Source organism: Rhinatrema bivittatum, chromosome 4, assembly GCF_901001135.1.
Source record: "Rhinatrema bivittatum chromosome 4, aRhiBiv1.1, whole genome shotgun sequence".
NCBI lineage: Eukaryota > Metazoa > Chordata > Amphibia > Gymnophiona > Rhinatrematidae > Rhinatrema > Rhinatrema bivittatum.
The window spans coordinates 406,342,564-406,364,488 of record NC_042618.1 but is presented as its reverse complement, the minus strand read 5'-3'; the positions used below and the strand labels follow the sequence as shown (position 1 = coordinate 406,364,488).

General features: G+C 47.4%; 1 protein-coding gene across 1 annotated transcript in view; it reads left to right on the top strand.

Moving 5' to 3' along the window:
- RYBP (RING1 and YY1 binding protein) overlaps positions 1 to 21,689 on the top strand; it is a 221,032-nt gene extending 199,343 nt beyond the window's left edge. The window contains exon 5 of the mRNA XM_029601090.1: positions 18,692 to 21,689. Within this exon, the coding sequence (XP_029456950.1) occupies positions 18,692 to 18,944 (253 nt within the window). The 3' untranslated portion in view covers positions 18,945 to 21,689. The remainder of the gene's footprint in view (positions 1 to 18,691) is intronic.
- Positions 21,690 to 21,925: the final 236 nt, after the last annotated feature.

Below are 21,925 nucleotides of genomic sequence, written 5' to 3'. Positions count from 1 at the left end.
TTGAACTAATTTCTGCTGACCAGGTCATTAACTGCTTGTTAATGCTTATGCTTTATTCAGGACATTAGACAAATAGTTATCCTCCCTAATGCTCTAACTGCATATTCAATAGTGTCACAAAATTCCAGTCTATGTTCAAGAAAGTTTCAGTAATAAACTAAGAATTAGCTATGATAATTTGGACTAAGGGCTCAGGAGTGGCACTTCAACTAAGCATGAGATCAAATTTTGATTTTCAAACCCAAGTGTTGCTCCTTTGCCAGAGCTCTGTTTTGTTCACTGCATGAAAGGGAGGGAGGCCTCTTGTTTCACTCTAGTGACACCTGCTAGACAGAGTACATGAGCTACATTCTTCCTTATCCTTTTTCCTTGCTTTATACTTTAGCATTTTTGTATAAAATTAATTTTACACTTATTGCAGATTTTATTTATTTGGTACTTGAAGCACTGGAGTTGGTGATGTGATCTTGGGCAAGTCGTTTCCCCCTCCATTACCTCAGGTATTAATTTAGATTGTAAGCCCTCTAGGGCTTGAATGTAACTCACTTTAAGCTACCAATGAAAAGGCATTAGCTATATCCAATTAAGTAAAATTTGAACCAAGTCAAAATTAATTTTATATTAGAATGCTAAAGAGCAGGATAAGTGAACAATTTTGGGCAAATGCACTTGGTGCAGTTATTCATATAAAGTACCCCCATCTAACAGCAATGTAGAATTATGTATTCTCCTAAGACAAGCAGCATGGTAGTCCTCACAAGTGGGTGACATCATCCGATGGAGCCCAGCACGAAAAACGTTTGTCAAAGTTTCTAGAAGCTTTGACTAGCACACTGAGCAAGCCACTATCCGCGCATCCATGCGAGGTCCCCATTCAGTCTCTTCTTTTCCGTAGTGCAGTTGCCTCGCGGTTCGTGGAGCTCCACTCTTTTCTTGGTGTTTTGCTGAAAAGTGTCATCTTTTCCCATTTCCATCGTCTGGTCCCCCTTCGTGGTCTGTTCCACCTCGGCGTGGTAGGTTAAAGTTGCCATTTTTTGCTTCTTTGCGGTCGATTCCTGACATTTTGCCTATCTGTGACCGCCGGTCATGGACCGCACACCACGTTTTCATCGGTGCCTCCATCATGGATCCGCATTAGGTTTGTATCCTCTGCCTGGGAGCCTCACATGACTTCCGGGGGTGTCGCCTGTGTGATCAGATGACCCCCAAAGGCCATTTTGCATGTCTTGATAAGATGGAGAAACTTTTCGGTTCTTCCAATTCTGCTCCATCCACACCTGTGTCAGTCATCAACATCGAGAGGTCGCAGGGTACCCCTTGATATGCTCCCTCTCCTCTCTCCACTTCTTCGAAGGATTGTGGGGATGGTGACCGATGCTCCATGATCTCATTGATGTCCCGAACATCGGGATCCTCCGCCTCCTCGGTGCTGGCAAAAGACCGGGCCAAGCAACATGGGAGATCCCGCAAGGATAGACACCAGTCGTCAACGCATGGCTCCAGTTCTGGTGCGGTACTGGTGACAGCCGTACTGCCACTGAAGCGGCCCTGGCCATTGGAGGCCCCATCCAACTATGTCCACGGGAGTCCCAGGCATTCTCCACCGATATCGGTGTCTGGCACCGTGCCACCTTGGAGACCCGAGAGAGCCGGTGACACCTCATCCCCCTCCCTTAGTACTGGCTTCACTGGACTTTCATGAGGAGCTGGACCCTGCAGGGTTTAGACCAGTGGTTCTCAACCTTTTTTCTATTGGGACCTACCTGATAGATAGATCTCACATGCATGACACACTGAGCACATGACTGTCACAAGGCTAAATGTAAATGTACACTTTGCATCCACAGGAACCCCCCCCCCCCCCCCCCCGACCCTCAGCAATGGGTACACAGCAGAACTAGAACATTCCCCGTACAACTCACCATAGAAAAAATATATTCTGGTGTTATCTCAATAACAGCAACATAAACTCCCTCTACTACCAGGCGCAATAACCCTACTTATAAAAAGACAGCAGTTCACCACCTATTGAGAAAACACAACATATAAGGTAAGGTATTTTTCTAGCCTACGTGCTAATTAAATACCTCATCTTGGTCACACATACAAAATCGACCTTCTCCAAGTACAGAAAGACCACAAATTATAAATATGGAGACAGAAACTGGAATGGAAACCCAAAAAAGCTACTCTGCATGCAGTGCAAAACTGGAGAAATGGAAACAGAAATAGCACCTAACATACGGGCCGATACAGTAAGGACGCGTAAGAAAGAGTGTGGCAGTGCCGGGCGCACCCTCGTTTGCCGCGCGCATATTTTGGTTCACATACCGCTCAATTCAGTATTCAAATTGGACGCAAATCCAAGTGGCGTCCAAAATGCGTCAATGATGGATTCAGCCTACGCGTGCTGAATCCATCTTACTGTATACAGCGGTATACAGCGCCTATACAGTATCCAGGGTGCGCTGGTACCTGTCATTTGAAATGTCATTCCACCAGGTAAGTGGATGGTTCTTTCCTACAGACCCCGCTGCCTTGAGCGCCCGGCTGGACGTCCAAGCCGGACGTCCAAGGTTGCGGCTTGGACGTCCAGCCGGGCGCTCAAGGCAGCGGGAAGGTCTATGAACGTTTGTCCGCACTGAAGCAAGTACCACACACTAGTTACTCACCGAAATTCTCTTTCTTCATGTGCAGCTTTAGCTCCTTCTCCAGTTCCATGGTTAAGGCTTCCAACCTCCTCTCCCCTGGCTGGGTCCGCTCTCCCTGCACAGAGTCACCTGGTAGGGGAGCTGAAACTTGTGCAGTGTGGCCGATCCTCGGTCGGGATGGGGGGCAGTGATGGCTGCACAGGCCAGGGTGGCGACTTGTGCCAGCACGCGTCCCCGAAGTCGGGCGGGACAGGCTCCGGGTTGCCGGAGGAGCCCGTTCCAGAAGACCCCCATGGACAGGCTGGGGGAGGGAGTCCTTAATCCAGGCGCCGGCGGGAAGCTCAGCAGAGGGGCTTCATTCCAGGGCGAAGTTAGTTCAGAGCCGCGATCCTCTGCCCGTCGCGGCCCCCTTCCCTTCCCCTGCCAGAAGCGATCGCACTGTGGCTCGCTCTCTCCCGCCAGAGACTCTCCTACCGTGCTGGGCTGGCGCAACACAGCAGCATGGTCAGGCCGAGGGGCCGGCAGGCTGGCCCGCTCCCCAGCCCCTCAGAACGAGCATTGCATCTCCAAAAAAAAAAGCCCGAGATTGTGTGTGTGTGTGTGTATATATATATATATATATATTTTTTTTTACAGTCCAGGTCCCGAGCCTCCCCCTCCTGCCACCAACTCAGATCCACCAGCGACCTCTGGTTCAGCCGGGCGCTCAGGTCATGGCCGTCCGTTCATGGACCTTCCCGCTGCCTCAGGCGCCCGGCTGGACATCTAAGCTGTGACCTCGGACGTCCGGTTTGGACATGCAGCCGGGCGCTCAAGGCAGCGGGAAGGTCCATGAACGGACGCTGCAACCTCGGATGTCCAGCTGGGTGCTCAACCCCCACCCCCCCGCCCCCCCTTCTCCCCTTCTCCCACTCTGCCCCCGGTGCTAGTGGCCGCCGTTCGCTTCTGCTCGTTTATTTGCTGCATTCCTGCTCTGTTCTTCCCCCCGCCCCCCCTCCTCTGCTTTTCCTTCACCATGTCGGTGAATATGGAGGAGCTGCGGCACCAAGTCATGATCAACCAGTTCGTGCTGGCAACGGGGTGCGCGGTGGATCAAGCCAAGCAGCTGCTGCAGGCGGCACACTTGCAGTTCGAGGTTGGTGTCCTGAAGTCTGGTTCCGATTGGGGGAGGGAATGCGATCCGTCCATCGCTCCTTGCCTGTTACCCCTCCCCGCCAAGCAGTCTGGGATCTGAAGCCCTAAATAACAAAAGAGGAGCGTGGCCCGGCGGCCTCTGCTGCTGAATGGGGAGCATAAACAGTAATTACCACACTAACGCCAGGGTCAGGGTAGGTGGTAAATATGCAGGTTAAAGACGTGGCAAATAAGCTGGTTAAAAAGGCCATGATCTGGGCGCATGTTACTGTATCGGAGGGAATAGCTAAATCGATCATTAACATATACATGTGGCGGGCGGAGTCGGATACGCGTCCATTTCAGCAAGCGGTAAGGACGCGTAAAACTGGATACTGAATCGCGGGTTCGCTTTACGCGTCCAAAGCGGGTTAGAAACAGGGTAACCGTGGCCGCGCTTTACTGTATCGGCCTGATAGTCCCAGGATCTGCAATAATGCACACAAATTAATCCGCACAAAGTTACACCTGCATTATGGCATGCACTCAAATGGAACACTATCTATAAAAAGACAATACAACAAATATTAAACCAGGCCCTAAACACCTATACACCTCCAATTAGGGAAACAGAAAAAGCCAAGCTGCTTATAGATCCCCACATTGTTTTATAGTGTAAAACGATATGAATAAATGTTTCAAAAGAGCTGATGAACAGAACATCTAACAATTAAAAACTCAATTCTCCAAACATCAATAAAATATTTCAAAACTGCAGACACATCACATAATACCCAGTAATTAAAATGACAGTGAAAGCCACCTTTACTTACCCTTTCCAGCAGTTCTCCTACTCTTTTCCCTGGCAGGCCATACCAGAAGCAGCAGTAGCTGCTGAAACTGCCCTCATGGTCCTCTTCCTTAGGGACCACAACCAGTTTCTGTCTCACTCTCACACACACCAGTCACACCCTCGGGACCAGTTTTTGTGTATCTCACACACCAGTCACCTCCCTGATCAGTCATTCTCACGCATACACACCTCACCTCTCTGACCAGTCTGTCTCTTACTTACACACAGGCTTTCAAACACACACACATTATTTATTTCCAAATTTTTCTATGCCGGTGTACGGACCAAGCCTTCACATCTGTTTACAATCTCATAGCATATACAATATCAGCAATAAAATAACAATGGATGCATACTATCATTGTTCAAATAGCATAATAAATACAACATTAAATAAACTCTAAAAAGATATTACAACTAAAATACCTAAAAATTCCTTAAAAACTATATACTGCCTTCATCATTTGCATTTTGCATCACCCTGAGCCTTGCATAGATCAGTTGTTCTCTCTCACTTACACACAGGCTTTCAATCATGGACATGCTCTCTCACTTACACACAGGCTTTCAATCACGCACATGCTCTCTCACTTACACACAGGCTTTCAATCACACACATGCTCTCTCACTTACCCACACACACAAGCAGCATCCCCATTTCAAATACACACCACACAGACACAAACTGGCCCCCCCTGGCCTGGTCTTTGGTGGTGGCGGCAGCAGCAGCACTCCAATCTTCAGGCCCTGCCGACCTGGTCTCCGGAGGTGGCAGCAGCACTCTGATCTTCGCCCCACTGGCTGCGGGTAGCATGCAACACACCTGCCAGTGGTTGGCAACACACTGGTTGAGAATCGCTGGTTTATACTGTGGTGCCCAAGCCTCCGCCATCTATTCTCACACCCCTGCTTGAGCGTCTGGATGTACTTTTAGGCACCCTACTGATGCAACTGGTGCCTGAGGGGCCTTTGATTCCCCCCCCCCCCCAACGACCACCGATGCCCCCCACTGCAGCGATCCCGAGGAAGAGCCGGTGACGCCTCATCCCCCTCCCTCAGTCCTGGCCTCACCGGACTTTCAGGAGGAGCTGGGCTGCAGGGTTCAGATCGCAGTGCTCAGAGCTCTCCAGAGTGTCGAGCCGCCTGTGCCACTGGCCCCCATATCTGGGCCCGAGCCTCCGCCGTCTATCCTCTCATCCCTGCTTGAGCGTCTGGATATCCTTTTAGGCACTCTACTGACGCAATGGGTGCCTGAGGGGCCTTTGATCCCCCAACGACCACTGATGCCCCCCACTGGAGCGATCCCGATTCTCAGGACCTCAGAGGAGGAAAATGCGACTGGTGCCGAGTTCCTGAGGCCTTGGTTCCCCGAACCTTTACCAGGTCCTTCCAGCCTCCTGTGGCCCCTGGTCCCCTTGATTCCAGGGGAATCGTCAATTCCCGTGGTGCTCTCAAGGCCTATGAAGCCATCAGGACTGATACCCCCCACAGGCCTCGCCTGCGTCGTACTGGCCCTAGTGAGGAGGAATGGCCTTATGACCCATGGGGGATGATTCCACGGAGTCTTCCTCTGATTACTTGGATGACCCCCTCTCAGAGCCTTCCCCGCCGGAGGAAAGGCGTCTGTCTCTCTCCCTGAAGATCTGTCCATCACGTGGTTTATCAGGGCCATGGCAGAGGCTTTCCCCTTCCAACTGCTCACGAAGGAGGATGCATGATGCAAGATGCTGGAAGTACTCCAGTTTGTCGACGCTCCTAAGGAGATCGAGGTGGTTCCCATTACGACATCTTCAAGGAACTCCTTCTTCGGATGTGGGAGCACCCGATCTCTATCTCTCCTATCAATAGGAAGGCGGATGCCACCTATTTGGTGCAGCAAGCTGTGGGGTTCAAAAAAGTCACTTCCCCCACCAGTCGGTGGTTGTAGAGTCTGCCCTCAAGAAAGCCAGGCGCTCCCTTACTCAAGTCTCTGCTCCTCTGGGGAGAGAGCATAGGGAGCTCAATGCCTTCGGCCACAAGGTCTTCCAGAGTGCCATGCTTATCGCCTGGATTGACACCTACCAGATATACATGACTCAGTACAACTGGAACCTCTGGAAGTGAGTCCAGGACCTCACAGAGGGTCTGCCTAAGCAGTAACAAGAGATGCTCTCGGCTATTGTCCTGCTGGGTTTAGAGGCCTGCAAGCATGAGGTGCAATCCACCTATGATGTCTTTGAAATGGTGGCCCGCATAGCTGCGGTGGGCATTGGCACCCATAGGATGGCCTGGCTCAGAGCTTCTGACCTCCGCCCAGAGGTACAGGAGAAGCTAGCTGACCTTCCCCGCACAGGTGACAACCTTTTTGGGGATAAGGTCCAGGATATGGTAGCACAATTGAAGGACCACCATGACGCCCTTAAACAGTTTTCCACTGGTGCTTCCGATGCCCCTTCCTCGGCCAGGAAATCTTCCAGGTCAGGATCCCGTAAGTCCTTCTACAGGCAGAGGAAGTGTTATCCTCTGGCCTCCCGGGCTCGCACACCACACGCTAGCCCCAGAGGCTGCCCCTGCCAAGAGCAAGCACCGAAGCCCCAGCCAGTGCCCTAGCAAGCACTGACTACGGGCTTTTAACTGGCAGCGAGGGAGGACGAGTCACTTGAGCACACCCCTGACGCCGGATTCCCTAATGAGAGGCAGGCTCATTGGCTTTGCTCATAGCTGGGGGAATGTCATCTCGGGCCGATGGGTCCTTACCACAATCCGTCAGGGGTACTGTCTCAACCTCTGACAGCTCCCAGGGACCTCTCCCCCATGTCCATCGTGGGTTTTGTCTGCCCAGCAGGTCATACTCCAAACAGAACTCTCTGCCCTTCTCTCAGTAGGTGTGGTAGTCAGTCCCTTTCCCCAGCAGGGCTGAGGGTGCTATTCGATTTCCTAATTGCGAAAAGGAATGGCGGCTTGCACCCCATCCTCGACCTCAAGGCGTTGAACAAGTTTCTCTCAAGAGAAAAGTTCAAAATGGTTTCTTTGGGTACGCTGATTCTCCTCCTCCGAAGAGGAGACTAACTCTGCTCCCTCGATCTCAAGGAAGCTTACGCCCACATAGCCATTTCCCCCAGCCACAGGAAATACCTCCATTTCGTGGTAGGGAAGGCTCACTATCAGTACAAGCCAGCCTTTTGGGTTGGCCTCAGCCCCTCGCATTTTCACCAAATGTCTGGCAGTGGTGGCTGCGTATCTTAGGCATTGTGCGGTGCATGTTTTCCCTTACTAGACTGGTTAATCAAGAGTGACTCCCACGCAGGAGTGCCAAGTGCTTTAGCCCTGACAGTGGGGGTTCTTCAAGTCTTGGGGATTGTGATCAACTACCAAAAGTCTCACCTCTGCCCATCTCCTTAGCTGGACTTCATAGGTGCCAGACTAGACATGGTGCAGGCAAAGGCGTTTTTGCCACGTGATCGGGGCCTTGCTGACGGCCTCCGTCCACAGCAGCCGGCAGGTGACTGTTCCTCAGTCTGCTCCATTTGCTGGGCCACATGGCAGCTTCTGTCCATGTCACCCCTCTCGCCTTCTCACAGTGGTGACAGGCCTCTCAGGATCTCGAGAGTAGCATTGCAATCATGGAACCTTTGCGGACATCCCTGTCCTGGTGGGAACACCTTCCCAATTTGGAGAGGGGGATTCCCTTCCAAACTGCTCCGCCTCAAGTGATCCTCACTATCGATACCTCTCCTCAGGGCTGGGAAGCCCATGTGGACTGCCTCCACACGCAGGGTCTCTGGACCGCTCACGAAGCCTGCTGTCAAACTTTCTGGAGCTTCGGGCAATCTGTTATTGCCTATAGGCGTTCAGAGACCAGTTGTCACACAAAGCAGTCCTGATCCAGATGGACAACCAGGTGGCAATGTGGTATATCAACAAACAGGGAGGTATGAGCTCATTCCTCCTATGTCACGAGGCGGTGCAGGAATGGGCCTGGGCCCTTTCGCAGGGGATGTTGTTGCATTCGATGTACCTGCCTGGGACTCTGAATGTGCTGGCGGACCGGCTGAGTTGCTCCTTTCAGTCACACGAATAGTCCCTCAACCCGGAGGTAGTGGCCAAATTGTTTTGTTGGTGGGGGACACCAGTTGTGGACCTCTTCGCCTCTCCACTCAATCACAAGGTGAGCAGGTTCTGCTTCTTGTCGGGGGGGCGGTGGGCATCTCGCCTGTGATGCCTTCTCCCTCCACTGGGGGAGAGATCTGCTGCGATGCCTTCTCCCTCCTCTCCTGTTCCTCCTGAAGACCCTTCTGAAGCTTCAACAGGACAGGACAACCATGATCCTAGTGGCACATTTTTGGCCCCAATAGGCCTGGTTCCCTCTCCTACGGGACCTGTCTATCAGCCCCCCCCCCACCCCCCCCAATCCGACTGGGGACTGCGTCCGATCTATTCATGCAGAATCAGGGCACCCTGCGCCATCTGAACCTCCGAGCGTTAGCCCTGATGGCTTGGATGTTGAGCACCTAGTCCTTCAACCCTTGGCCCTCTCGGACAGGGTCTCCCAGATGTTGGTGGCTTCTAGGAAACCTTCCACTCGAAAGTCCTACAGCTTGAAATGGAGAAGATTCTCTATCTGTTGTGCAGGGCAGAGCTTGGATTCATTCACATGCCCCCCTTCCCTAGCTGTTGGACTACTTGTGACACCTTTCCGAGTCTGGGCTTCAAACCAGCTCAGTCGGGGTCCATCTCAGTGCTGTGAATGCGTACAATCAAGGTGTCACTGGTACGCCCGTGTCGGTGTAGACTTTAGTAGTTCGCTTCATGAGGGGCCTGCTCCAGCTGAAGCCCCCTCTTTGGCCTCCTGTTGTGTCTTGGGATCTCAACATTGTCCTGGCGTGGCTCATGCATCCTCCCTTTCAGCTGTTGCGTTCCTGCGACATGAAGTTCCTCACCTGAAAAGTTATATTCCTGGTGGCGATTACTTCGGCTCTTAGGGTCAGTGAGCTTCTGGCCTTGGTTACATACCCACCATACACGAGGTTTTTTTCATGATTGTGTGGTCTTGCATACACACCCTAAGATTCTGCCTAAGGTTGTGACTGATTTCCACCTTAATCAGTCCATCATTTTACCCACCTTCTTTCCTAGGCCTCATTCCTACCCAGGGGAATGGCCTCTTCATAATCTGGACTGCAAGAGGGCCTTGACTTTCTATTTAGATCGCACAGCCAGTCACAAGGCAGTCCACTCAGCTCTTTGTGTCGTTTGATACAAACAGGTTGGGCGTGATGGTGGGTAAACAGACCTTATCCAACTTGCTGGCGGATTGCATCGCCTTCTGCTATGCGCAAGCTGGCTTTCCGCTGGCCAGCAGAGTTAAAGCGCACTCATGCAGGCCATGGCAAATCTGTGGCTCATCTACAAGCAGTCCCCATCATCGAAATTTGCGGCTCACTACTGGCCAGCAGAGTTAAAGCTCACTTATGCGGGCCATGGCAAATCTGTGGCTCATCTACAAGCAGTCCCCATCATAAGTTTGCGGCTCACTACTGCTTGGACAAGGATGGGTGTCAGGACAGTGCCTTTGGTAAATCTGTCCTGCACAATCTGTTCCAGTCCTGAACCCAACTCTTCCAGCCTATTACCCAGTGGGAGCCAGGCAGTCTCCTGCCAATCAACAGCACCGCAGTTGTGCCCATTGGCATCTTGTTCGATACCTGTTGGTTTTATCCTGCTAATGTGGACAGCCTGGAGCTTGGTTCTCACCCACTTGTGAGGACTACCATCCTGCTTGATCTAGGAGAAAGTGCAGTTGCTTACCTGTAACAGGTGTTCTCCTAGTCAGCAGGATGTTAATCCTCAGGAATCCCGCCCACCTCCCCACGGAATTGGGTTCTCCTTCCGGTTTGTTGTTTTATTTTTTCGCTTGTATTTTTCTCTATATTACGAGACTGAAGGGAGACCTCTTGTGGACATGAGGATAGTGACATGCTGGGCATGCTTAGTGAGCTAGTCAAAGCTTCTAGAAACTTTGACAAAAGTTTTCCATGCCAGGCTCCATCGGAGTATTAACATCCTGCTGTTCTATGAGAACACCTGTTACAGGTAAGCAAATGCGCTCTGCTTAGTATAAAAGTGAAGTATTTTTGTGCTAAATGAGGCCAATATTCAAAAAGTTGGAAAACTGATAACCGTATATTTTTTGAATATCGCCAGTTAGGTCTAAAGTTATCCGGCTATGGTTAGATGGATAACTTTAAGCCTTAACCAGCTATATTTAAAAGAATATAGCCTGTTAAGTGGCAAAGTGCTGGGTTAAAAAAAAAAAAAAAAGACTGCAAGCCTACAGGCCCTAACGCAGCCCCTCTCCTCCCTCCCACCCAAGCTCCAAAGACTCGATCCTGCCAGGTCAAACCTATATCCTCTTCTCCAAACCCCTTCCATATCATAGTTAAAAAATAAAACTGCTTGGACCAGTGCTGATCTCTTCCCAGCACCTATCTGTTTTGTAAAAATTAGTACTCTCCAGGGACCCTCCCACTCTCCTGATTCCTTTTTTTCAAGTTAGTCCAATCATAGTAGCAGCCTACTGTGACCCAGACCTGGAGTTTCTGCCATTGCTAGGCAGAGAACGCTGGAAGCATAGGCTTCTAACATAGATGGTCTAGGGAGCTATGCTGTCATGTGCAAATTTGGTTACCTCGCTCATTGATCCTTTCTCCACATCATTTATGAATATTCTAAATAGCACAGGTCCTAATACAGACAAATACTAACAACCTTTCTCTATTTGGAAAACTCACCATTATTTCTACCCTCTGTTTCCTGTCTCTTATCCAGTTATCAGTCCACCATAGGAACTGCCTCCAGTCCAATGACCTCCCAATTTCCTGAGGAGTCTCTCAGGAGGGACTTTGTCAAATGCCTTCTGAAATCCAAATACAATATATCAACTGGCTCACCTTTGCCTGTTTTACACCTGAAAATAATCTAGTAAATTGGTAAGGCAAGACTTCCCTTTGCAAAACCCATATTGACTCCTCCCCCCTCCCCCCCATTAAACCATGTCTGTCTATGTGGTCAGTAATTTTGTTTTAAAGAATATCTTCATCCATTTTGCCCTGCACGGATATCAGGTTCTCCTAGGACAAGCAGGATGGCAGTCTTCACACGTGTGACATCATCAGATGGAACATGGCATGGAAAACGTCTGTCAAAGTTTCTAGAAACTTTGGCTGGCACACTGAGCATGCCAGCATGCCACTATTCCTGTGTCCACACGGGGTGTCTCTCCAGTCCTTTCTTTTCCACGGAGGGGGCGCTTGTGCTTTTTTCCAGAAAAAGTGAGTGTTTCTTCGTGATTTTTAGTGTTCTTTTTTTCCTGTGTTGGGTCTGTCTCTGGTTCCCATCAGGTTCTTCTCGGTCGGTGAGTTTTTCGCTTCTCCCTTGTCCACCGGTCGTTGTGCCCTTACGATCTCTGTGCACCTCAAGATTGCCTCTGGCTTTTGCCAGTGCCCCCGGACTATGTCCCTAACGGATCCACACGAAGTGTGTATCCTCTGCCTGTGGGCGTCGCACAATGTCCATGGCTGCGAATTTTGTGCTCAGATGACCCCGAAGGGCCGTCGGGCTAGGCTGGACAAAATGGAGAAAGTGCTTGGTTCAGACAAGTCCGAGCCTTTACTCCAGCATCGGCACTGTCGACGCCCAAGGACAGAGGGGAACCGATCGCCCTCGATCCTTCGGTTACCACCCCTTCCCTGAAGCTCTCAAGGAAGGGGTCTCCGGGGATCAGACTGTCTTGATCTCCTCAAAGTCCTGGACTTCAAGATGGTTTTCCTCATCCTCAGTGCCGGGGAAAGACCGGGCCAAGCACCATGGGAGATTCCACAAACATTGGCACCGGTTCCCGTCTGCGCGTGGGACTGGGCATATGAGGACCATGGCGCTTGTCGCCCTTCCGCCTAAGCCTCGACACGAGAAGGCCCCATCCTCCCTGGATGTTAGTGGTCCAGGGCCGTCCGCACCAGTTCCGGTTCCAGACACCAGAACTGGTGCGGACGAGGAGGAGCTGGGCTCCAAGGAGGAGTTGGGCCCAACCCTCCTCTCTCAGCCTGCCCTCTCGTCGGAGGCATTCAAGGTAGAGCTGGAACGTCAGGTGCACCTGGCTGTGGATTTTGCTCTGCATGATCGGGAACTGGTACCCTCGCTGACTCCTTCGAGGCTGGCACTCGCACCAATGCCGGCACCTACACTGAGGCCAACTGCAGTGACCAGGCTGGAACTGTTCTTGGATTGCCTCGACGTCCACCTCTGTGTCCTCCCAACACAGTTGATGCCAGCACCTTGTGATCCCTCAGTGACCCGCCAGGCACTGAAATGCAAGGCGTCAGTTAGTCCTTGTGGGGGATTCCCAGGGAGATGATGGCCCATTGGTGCCTTCAGCACCTCGAGGTCCCTCTGCACCACATCCGGTGCTCCCTGAGCCAGGGCCTAGCCCTTTGGGGCCTGCGGTCCCCCCAGCCTCCCAGTGCCTACACCCAGGGATATGCCCAGGGCTCCACGACCCTCCTCGCCGGGTGGTCTCGAAGAGCCTGAGGGCCCTTACGACCCCTAGGGTCAGGATCTCTCCGATGCTTTGTCGGTGGAATCTGATGACCTTTCGTCAGATCCTTCCCCTTTGGAAGTGTGCCGGCATTCTCCACCGGAGGACTTGACCTTAATTGGGTTTGTCTGCGCGATGGCCGAGGCTATTCCCTTCCAGAAGAGGATGCCTGCCATAAAATGCTTGAGATCCTGCAGTTCGTCGATGTCCTGAAGGAGGTTGTGGTGGTGTCAGTGCATGAGATTTTCTGGAAACTGCTCCTCCAGTTCTGGGAACACCCCTTCTCAGTTGCCCTGGTTAACCAGAAGGCCGATGGGGTGTACCTCGTGCAACAGGCTGTGTCTTTGAAACGTGCCAGCTTCCCCACCGGTTGGTGGTGGTTGAGTCGGAGCTCAAGAAGGTGAAACTATCAAAAACCCATGCATCAACCCTCCGGGAAAGGACAACCAAGCATGGGATGCCATGGGTAGGAGGGTGTATCAATGCTCCATGTGGAGGCCCATATTGCCTCCTACCTCCTATACATGACCCAGTATACCTGCAACCTCTGGAAACAAGTCCAGGTGGCAGCGGATGGCCTGGTGTAGCAGCCTCAGGAGGCCCTTATTGTGCATGTCCAGCAGGGCCTTGAATGTAGTAAGCACAAGGTGCATGCTACCTGTGACGTCTTTGAGACGGCAGGCATGTAGCAGTGGCTGGTATTTCTGCCCACCATCTGGCCTGGCTTCGGGCCTTGGACCTTCGCCGTGAGGTACAAGACAGGCTGGCTGACTTGCCTTGCACTGGCGATAATCGAGGTCAAGGAGGTGGTCATGCAGCTGAAGGATCACCATGAAATGCTTCAGCACTTGTCTGCCGGAGCCCCAGCCTCACTGTCCTCTTCCAAAAGGTCATCCCAGACAGGGCTGAAGAGGCCTTTCTATAGGCTAAGGAACTATTTCCTGCCGGCCCCCTGCTCCAGACTGCATCAGGTGAGCACCAGGAATAGATCCCGACAACAGCAGGGCCCCCGCCCACAAACAGCCCCCCAGGCCAGCCCCGCAATGGGTTTTGACTGGCAGCGAGGAGAAGTATACCAGTCACCTCTTCTGGTGCCCAGGGGACCTGCCAGTCGGGGGCCAGCTCCACTTCTTTGCGAACCGGTGGCAGGGCGTGACCATACATGTCACTCCTTTTGCCCATCTACATATGCGCCGAGCCCAGTGGACCCTGTGCTCCCAGTGGCAACAGGCCACCCAGGGCCTTCAGATCCGCATTCAGGTGTCCCCTCATTCAGGACTTCCCTGACTTGGTGGACATCTCCACTCAACCTGGAGCGGGGTATTCCCTTCCGAGCACCCTCACCTCAGGTTGTGCTTACCACGGATGCATCACACTTGGGGTGGGGAGCTTACGTCTATGGCCTCCGCACCCAGGGCTTCTGGACCGCCCAGGAGACGCAGTTTCAGATAAACCTTTTAGAAATGAGGGCGATCCGGTATGCCCTGTGGGCCTTTTGGGATCGCTTGGCCATTTAATTACATTTATGTTCACTGTTGCCAAGTGCCTCCACCACCTTTATCTCTTGCACCAAGTCCTATGCTCCACTGACAATTAGGTAATTCCCCTTCTCATTTGTTCCACTACCAATTGCTACATGAAGAATTGATGGCATCTGGAACAGGGCTTCCCAAACCTGTCCTGGGGACCCCACAGCCAGTCAGGTTTTCAGGATATCCACAATGGATATGCATGAGAGAGGTTTGCATATTATGGAGATAATGTATGTAAATTTCTCATGCATAGTCATTGTGGATATCCTGAAACCCTGACTGACTATGTTTGAGAAGCCCTGATCTAGGAACTTTACTTCCTTTGCATGTCCTGATGTGACATTTACCCAATCATTACAGAGGAAATTCAAGTCTCCTGGTATGTTGCTTATTTTACTAGCCAGTCTAATCTCAGTGCATCATCATCTCATTAGAGTTGGGACTGCTTTACTATGTCTCTGAAGGTCGTCTCTATATACCTCTGTCTGCCTCAGCTCCTCCAGGTCTGCAACTCTGGCCTCCAGAGATTGGACTTGTTCTCTAAGAGCCAGGAGCTTCTTGTATCGGGTGCACGCATACGACCTCTCACTAACAGGTAGATATTCATACATATAGCAGTCGAGGCAAAAGACTGGATAGCCCCCATCTTGTTGCTGAGCTTCTATGTGCATCTTAATTTGTTGACTTGATAGTCTTAAAGACTGATTAAGGAGAAAGTATGTCTCAATTTAAGGGTTGCTAAATGTGATTAGGGTTTTTAGATTTTTTAGGAGTTTTTTAAAATCTCTGTTTAACATTAGGGAATGAACAGCAGCAGGACTAAAATCAGTTAATCATTAAAATCAGAGTTAACTTAATGTTTTAAGTGACTAACTTATTTTGAAACCTCTCCTCTTAGTGAGGGTAATCATCTATATATCAAAAAATGAGATGAGGAGGGTGGGACTCAAACTGGTAACTAGTTGCACAGGAACTAGTACTCTCACCTCCTCAGATCAAGTGACTTTTACATACTTACAATTCAGACATTGGCAAACAAATATTTTTTATTAGCTCCGAGAACCCTGGGCAACAATGAAAGTGTTACTGACCTAAAAAGGTCATTCTCTGTAGTATCTTGATGTGCTGAACACTAATATGACCATGAAAAGTTTTTATTGGCTCTTGTTTTGAAGATATTTAATATAGTTCACTTTCTATGTTTAGTCATGTAAATTTATCCAGTAGGACTGTAAATAAGCCTAGAACGATGTAATATTGCATATTACCATCATGCACACATCATCCAGAGTTTATTACATCATTTTCTGATGCAATGCAGTTCTACTGCCATGCTGCTGCTGAGTAAGCTGACGTCAGCAGTGTACTATATGAAGCCCAGTCAGAAAGGGTGAGCATTTGAAATATTCATGCTGGCTGACTACTGCTGGACACTCCGCAGAGATGCTCCCGAACAGGTGTACAAGAGACGAGCAAAGAAATCTAAGACGTAGTCTATGACTTCATTTTTCAAACGGTATTAATCATAGGTCTCCTACTATTGGCATACAATTCAAGATGTAATTATATTATTGCATATTACAAAAAAACTAGAGCCAATTTTGCATTTTCACAGTCACTTTCATGTTTAGCACATGGAAATGTATAAGAATTGACTAATTTCATTTCCGTAACATGACTTTTGTGAAAATTTGTTGCCCAGTGGAATCAGTCTATTTTCTCAGTATACAAATAATTCTAACATTATGCTTTACTCGTATGCTTTGTCTATATTCCCACCAACAGAAACCGTTAACACTGGCAAACAAATACTAACCTTAAAACTAGCAAACAATATAAACAGCCAGTAATAGTTTAGCCCTCCCAAGAATTATTTAAAATTTTGTCCCAAGATTTAAGCACTTCTTCCCAGCAAGTCCAGACTTACCACCTGCAGATAAAGGTTCTGTTGTCAGCACTCCTTCTGGACCTGGCTAATAATGGTTTATTGACTTTCCTTCCAGGAACTATGCCAAACTCCTTTTAAACCCATCTATGCTGGATGCCTTGACCATGTCATCCAACAACATTCCACACAGCTTGATTGTGTGTTGAGTGAAAAAAAATCTTTCTCCAATTTTTTTTAAATTTCTACCTATTCGTTTTATTCAGTATTTCCAAGTCTTAGTACTGTTTGAAAGGATAAATGACCATCCCCTATTTACCTGTTCCACCCCACTCATGATTTTATAAATCCTTATATCCCCTCTGTCACCTCTTCTCCAAGCTTAAAAAGCTCTAACCTGTTTAATCTTTCATCATAAGGGAACTGTTCCATCCCCTTATCATTTTTGTTGCCCTTCTCTCTACCTTTTCTAGTTCCCCTATATCTTTTTTGAGCTGGAGTGACCAGAACTGCACACATAGTGTGGTTGCACCATGGATCGATAGAGGCATTATATTTTCTTTCATTTTCCATTCTCTTCTGAATGATGTGGTAATATTCTATTTGCTTTTTTGACCACCTCCACATACTGAATTGAGTCTTGCAAGGTCCTCCTGCAGTTCCTCACAATACATTCATGTTTTAACAACTTTGAATAATTTTGGTTTCAAAATTAACATTCATAAATGATCTAGAAAAGGAAGCAATGAGTGAGGTGATAAACCTTGATCCCAGTACAGCTCTGTGGTGCATTCCTCAAATGGGGAAACAATTTAGTCCTACCCTATGTTTTCTATCTTTTTTAACCAGTTACCAATCAACAGTAGAATACTGCCTCCTATAGCAAAACTTTTTAATTTACTGAGAAGCCTCCCATGAGGAATTCTTTCAAATGCCTTCTGAAAATCCAGATAGACTATATCAATTGGCTCACCCTTATACACATTTATTAACACCTTAAAAAAAATCTAATATAGTAGATTGGTAAAGCAAGACTTCCTTTTGCTATTAGATTATATCAATCCATATGGCCAGTAATTTTGCTTTTAAGAATAGCTTCTACCATTTTGCCTGGCACCTATATCAGGCTTACCATTGTATAGTTTTATGGATCACCTCTGGAACCCCTTTTTAAAAAATAGTGTTACGTTGGTCACCTCCAGTCTTGTGGTTTCAAACACGTCAGCTACATTTTTATATCTTGAGAATATTTTTTTAAATAGTAATTAAAAAATTACTATCATATACAGTAGGTGTAGGTAAATGACCTTTCTAAATGTATCTAATGGCATGCAGTGGTTTGAATAGTGGTCCCACAGTGGCATCTGCATTATTTGTCCTGTGCCATAGAAGATATCATAGTTCATCTGACTTGTGTTTTAGCATGCTCCTGCTCTGTGTCAGAGCACTACACTGTTAAAAACAGGACACATGCAGTATCCTTGCACATGTTTGGTTTTTCTGTCAGTAGTTATACACAGAATAAAGAATTTCAAGTAGTGCTATGCAAGAACAATTGACTCTCTAAGTTGCAGAAACTCAAAACTGTGGTGAAGAATGAAAGTTTACACAGATTACATAAGCTTTTTGCAGCTGTTAAATTGTGTTCATGTGAATTTGTATTTCAAAATACTTTTCATGTTTCTTAGAATATCATTATGCATAGTAACACTTTACTGTTTAATTGTACCTTGCCATAATAGTAAATGTGGGTGACTGATCTCATTTAATATTCACATTTGAGAGCTGCTTCCCAGTTTTGGCTCCTATTCCTTTGACTTACCAGAGATGGAAGTACTGTCAGCCCCTAGGGGAAAAAGAAAACCAAGAACCCTTTTTATGGTGTCTGAAAACTTGGCTCTGGAAGAGGCTACACCCTGATCTCAGTTTTAGTAGGTCACTAAAACATTTGGTCCAGATATGGATGAAAATAAAGCCAATACCATAGGCCATGCATGATTGCACTGGATGAGCCAGAGAGAATTTGAATAGTAAGATAAATGTTGTACTTAATCTCACCTCATATTTATGCTGATTTTTTTTTAGGCCTAGACTGAAAAATGTGGACAGAAGCACTGCACAACAGCTGGCAGTAACAGTGGGGAATGTCACAGTAATCATCACAGACTTTAAGGAAAAGACTCGTTCCTCTTCTACATCGTCTTCTACAGTGACCTCCAGTGCAGGTTCAGAACAGCAGAATCAGAGTAGCTCTGGATCAGAGTGCACAGACAAGGGCTCATCCCGTTCCTCAACGCCAAAGGGCGACATGTCAGCAGTAAATGATGAATCCTTCTGAAAATTGCACATGGAATTGTGGAAACTATGAATCGGGGTCTGAAATTTCAAACACCCCACCTGCCCATGCTGCTTGTCCTACTAGAGATTTTTCTGTGCCCAAAAAACACATTCTCTTGGACATCAACTTCTTACTGATGCTACCCAGGACCATTCTGCTTGTCATGGGCATCTGGCTACTAAGGAATTTCGCACCCCGAATATTACTCTTGACACTTTTATGTATTCCATTGTTTTATATGATTTTCCTAACAATCATTTATAATTGGATGTTCGCCTGAATCTACTTTTTATACAAATTTGCTGTGCACAATTTTCCATGTACATTATAACTATTTTGTTACTTTTGAATTTTATTTATTGCATTCACAAACACAGTCTTATTTCAGCATATCTTTTTTTCTAATTTTAACTTTTCTCCCTTTTGCAATTATACTATATGCTATCAATTTTTATATATCTGTATAAATATATAGAGAGGGTTATTTGAAACCAATACATAAGAAACACTGGTGCTTGATACACTGTGAAGTGAAACCTTCATTCAACATATACCTAACTGGGACAGTCCCTTATATGGCAGTACTGAAACAGTCTTGTCTGAAATATGCGCTTCAGACAAAGATGTACATGGTGCCCTTTATTTTCTTAAATCTCCTTTGGCTAATATCCTAGAGAAAATTATAGCTCAAAACAATCTGAAATTACAAGATTTCTCCAGAGCAGTCTCCATTGCTTAATACACTTATATTAGAGCTACTCAGTCTGATTTAGAGCAATTATAAATGGGAAAGAATGTGTTTGGTATTTCATAAGCAACTGAAATAGCTTTGGAATGGCAAAAATTGGCTAGTAGCATGATTACATGTTTGATATTGATAAGTTTGTATGAAATTTATCACAAAACATTCTTTTGAATGAAGCCATTTTCCAGAGCTGCATCCAAGACAGACACTTTTCTCTGCAGCAATTTTTCATGCTTCAGAACTTGCTGCAACAGAAGAAAATAAAATTGAGCCTCAAAGCTACCTTGTGAGCCATTACTTGTTCCAAAGTGATTTTATATAGTTTATTCTTCCCTGTTTCTTTGTTTAGTTTTGGAGGATACAGCTTGATCACTGAGGAAGTCCCATCCCCTTTTTTGTTTTTGTGATTGACTTCTAAGAATTTTTTATAATGGTAGCCATCATAATTGTGATACCTAATTACTAGCCATAATATTACATCCTGGCATTTAGTTTCTTGCAGCCAGGCCTGGATTTGCCTAGGGTAGCAAAGTTGAGGTGATGACAAATTGCATGCCCCATAGACTGCAAATTCCTCCTCCACCCCCACAGCAAACTTAGTTTCCTTTCTACAGCCTTTTGCTTCCTCTTTCCTTCCCCACCACTCCCTACAAACATTGGGGATCCAGTAGGGCTTTGAGAGAAGATAGCATGAGTTCTGATGAGTCAGCTTGTGCTCACAGACCCCACTTCGCATTGGTGAGGCCAATGTGTCATCTATGAGCAGGGGCTGATTCAGTCTCCATGTTCACTGCCTTCTGTTAATAGCATTGTCAGAGGCCTGAGGGCTGCAGTGGGGAGTTAGAGAAAAGTGGTGTTTGGGTGAGATTGTGTAAAGGGGATTGAAGGTCTATGGGGGAGACAGTGGAAATCAGATTGGCGAAGTGGGGGAGGGAAGTGAATGTGTTTGGAAGTCCGCGGGTGGGGTGGGGACTAGGATTAGAAATGGTGCAGGTGAGGAGGGACAAGGGTAATATGATATGGCACTAACAGCACCTAGGGGCAGTTAAAACAAAAATCTTTCACAGTCTGCAGCCAGTCAATAGAATACTGCATCTAGATTTCTCTAGCTACTTACTTTTAACAGTATTGCAACCTAGAAGATCTATGCTCACTATATTAAACTGTTTCCTCCCTCGTCTTTAGTTTTACAAAGCTACCCAATACTGTTGTACACAGTTTAGGGAATCCTTTGATAAAACACAAGGGACACAATCTGTGTTTGAGAGAACTTCGTCAGGTTGACAACTGATTTGGAACACAGGAAATAAATTTATTAATGGGTTACACAAAGGTAAAGCTAAGCTATTTTAGATTTATAGATTGTGGTATGCTGGAATTGTGCAGAGTCTTTTTGTGGATAACTGGTCCATTGGCATTCACTTTCTTTGAAGTCTGTCTCTAGAATATGCCATTGTATTAATTTTCCTAGAGCTGTGTTTTTCAATTCTTCATGCTTATATTTGCATTGAGGTACTATTCCAGGTTATGCCATAAAGAATGCAGATAGCTGTCATTGCATGACCTACTTCCATATGCTTAGGAGCATGTTCCAGATGACATTGCTGGGGCATTTCTGGATAACTGCTATTTGCCTGGGAATTTTTGCTGTAAGAGTAGAAGGTGTGAATAGCCTAATAGTGGCAAGTGATCAATGAATGAAGCTCTCTTTAGTGACCAGTTTGTCTGACTAGTCTTTTCCTTTTAAATTTAGTTGTTTTGAAGACCCTTTCAATGGGTTTGTTTCATTTTTTTTGTTTTCTTGTTAAACTTATATCCATTTTCCCTGGTGCTTATTTGATAGGTGGTAACCAATGTGTGTTTTAGTTTAGAAACCTAGAAACATGATGACAGAAAAAGGCCGTATGGCCTATTTCAGGAGAGCCACAAACGGGCATGCAAATCTCTCATATCCATATTCATTTAGTTTATTCTGAAAACCTAGCCTGTTTATGGTTGCCAAGAACTGGAGTTGGCCACCCTTGGCCTATTTAGTTTGCCCATCCACATCAACTCTGAGATCCCCTCTACTTGTCCATACTTTCTTGAATTCAGATAGTGTCCGTGTCCACTTGGAGGCCGTATATCTAGCACTCTTTCTGTAAAGAAATATTTCGTTAGATTATTCCTGAGTCTGCCCATTTTATCCTTGCCTTATGACCACCTGTTCCAGAGCCTTCTTTCCTTTTAAAAGAGG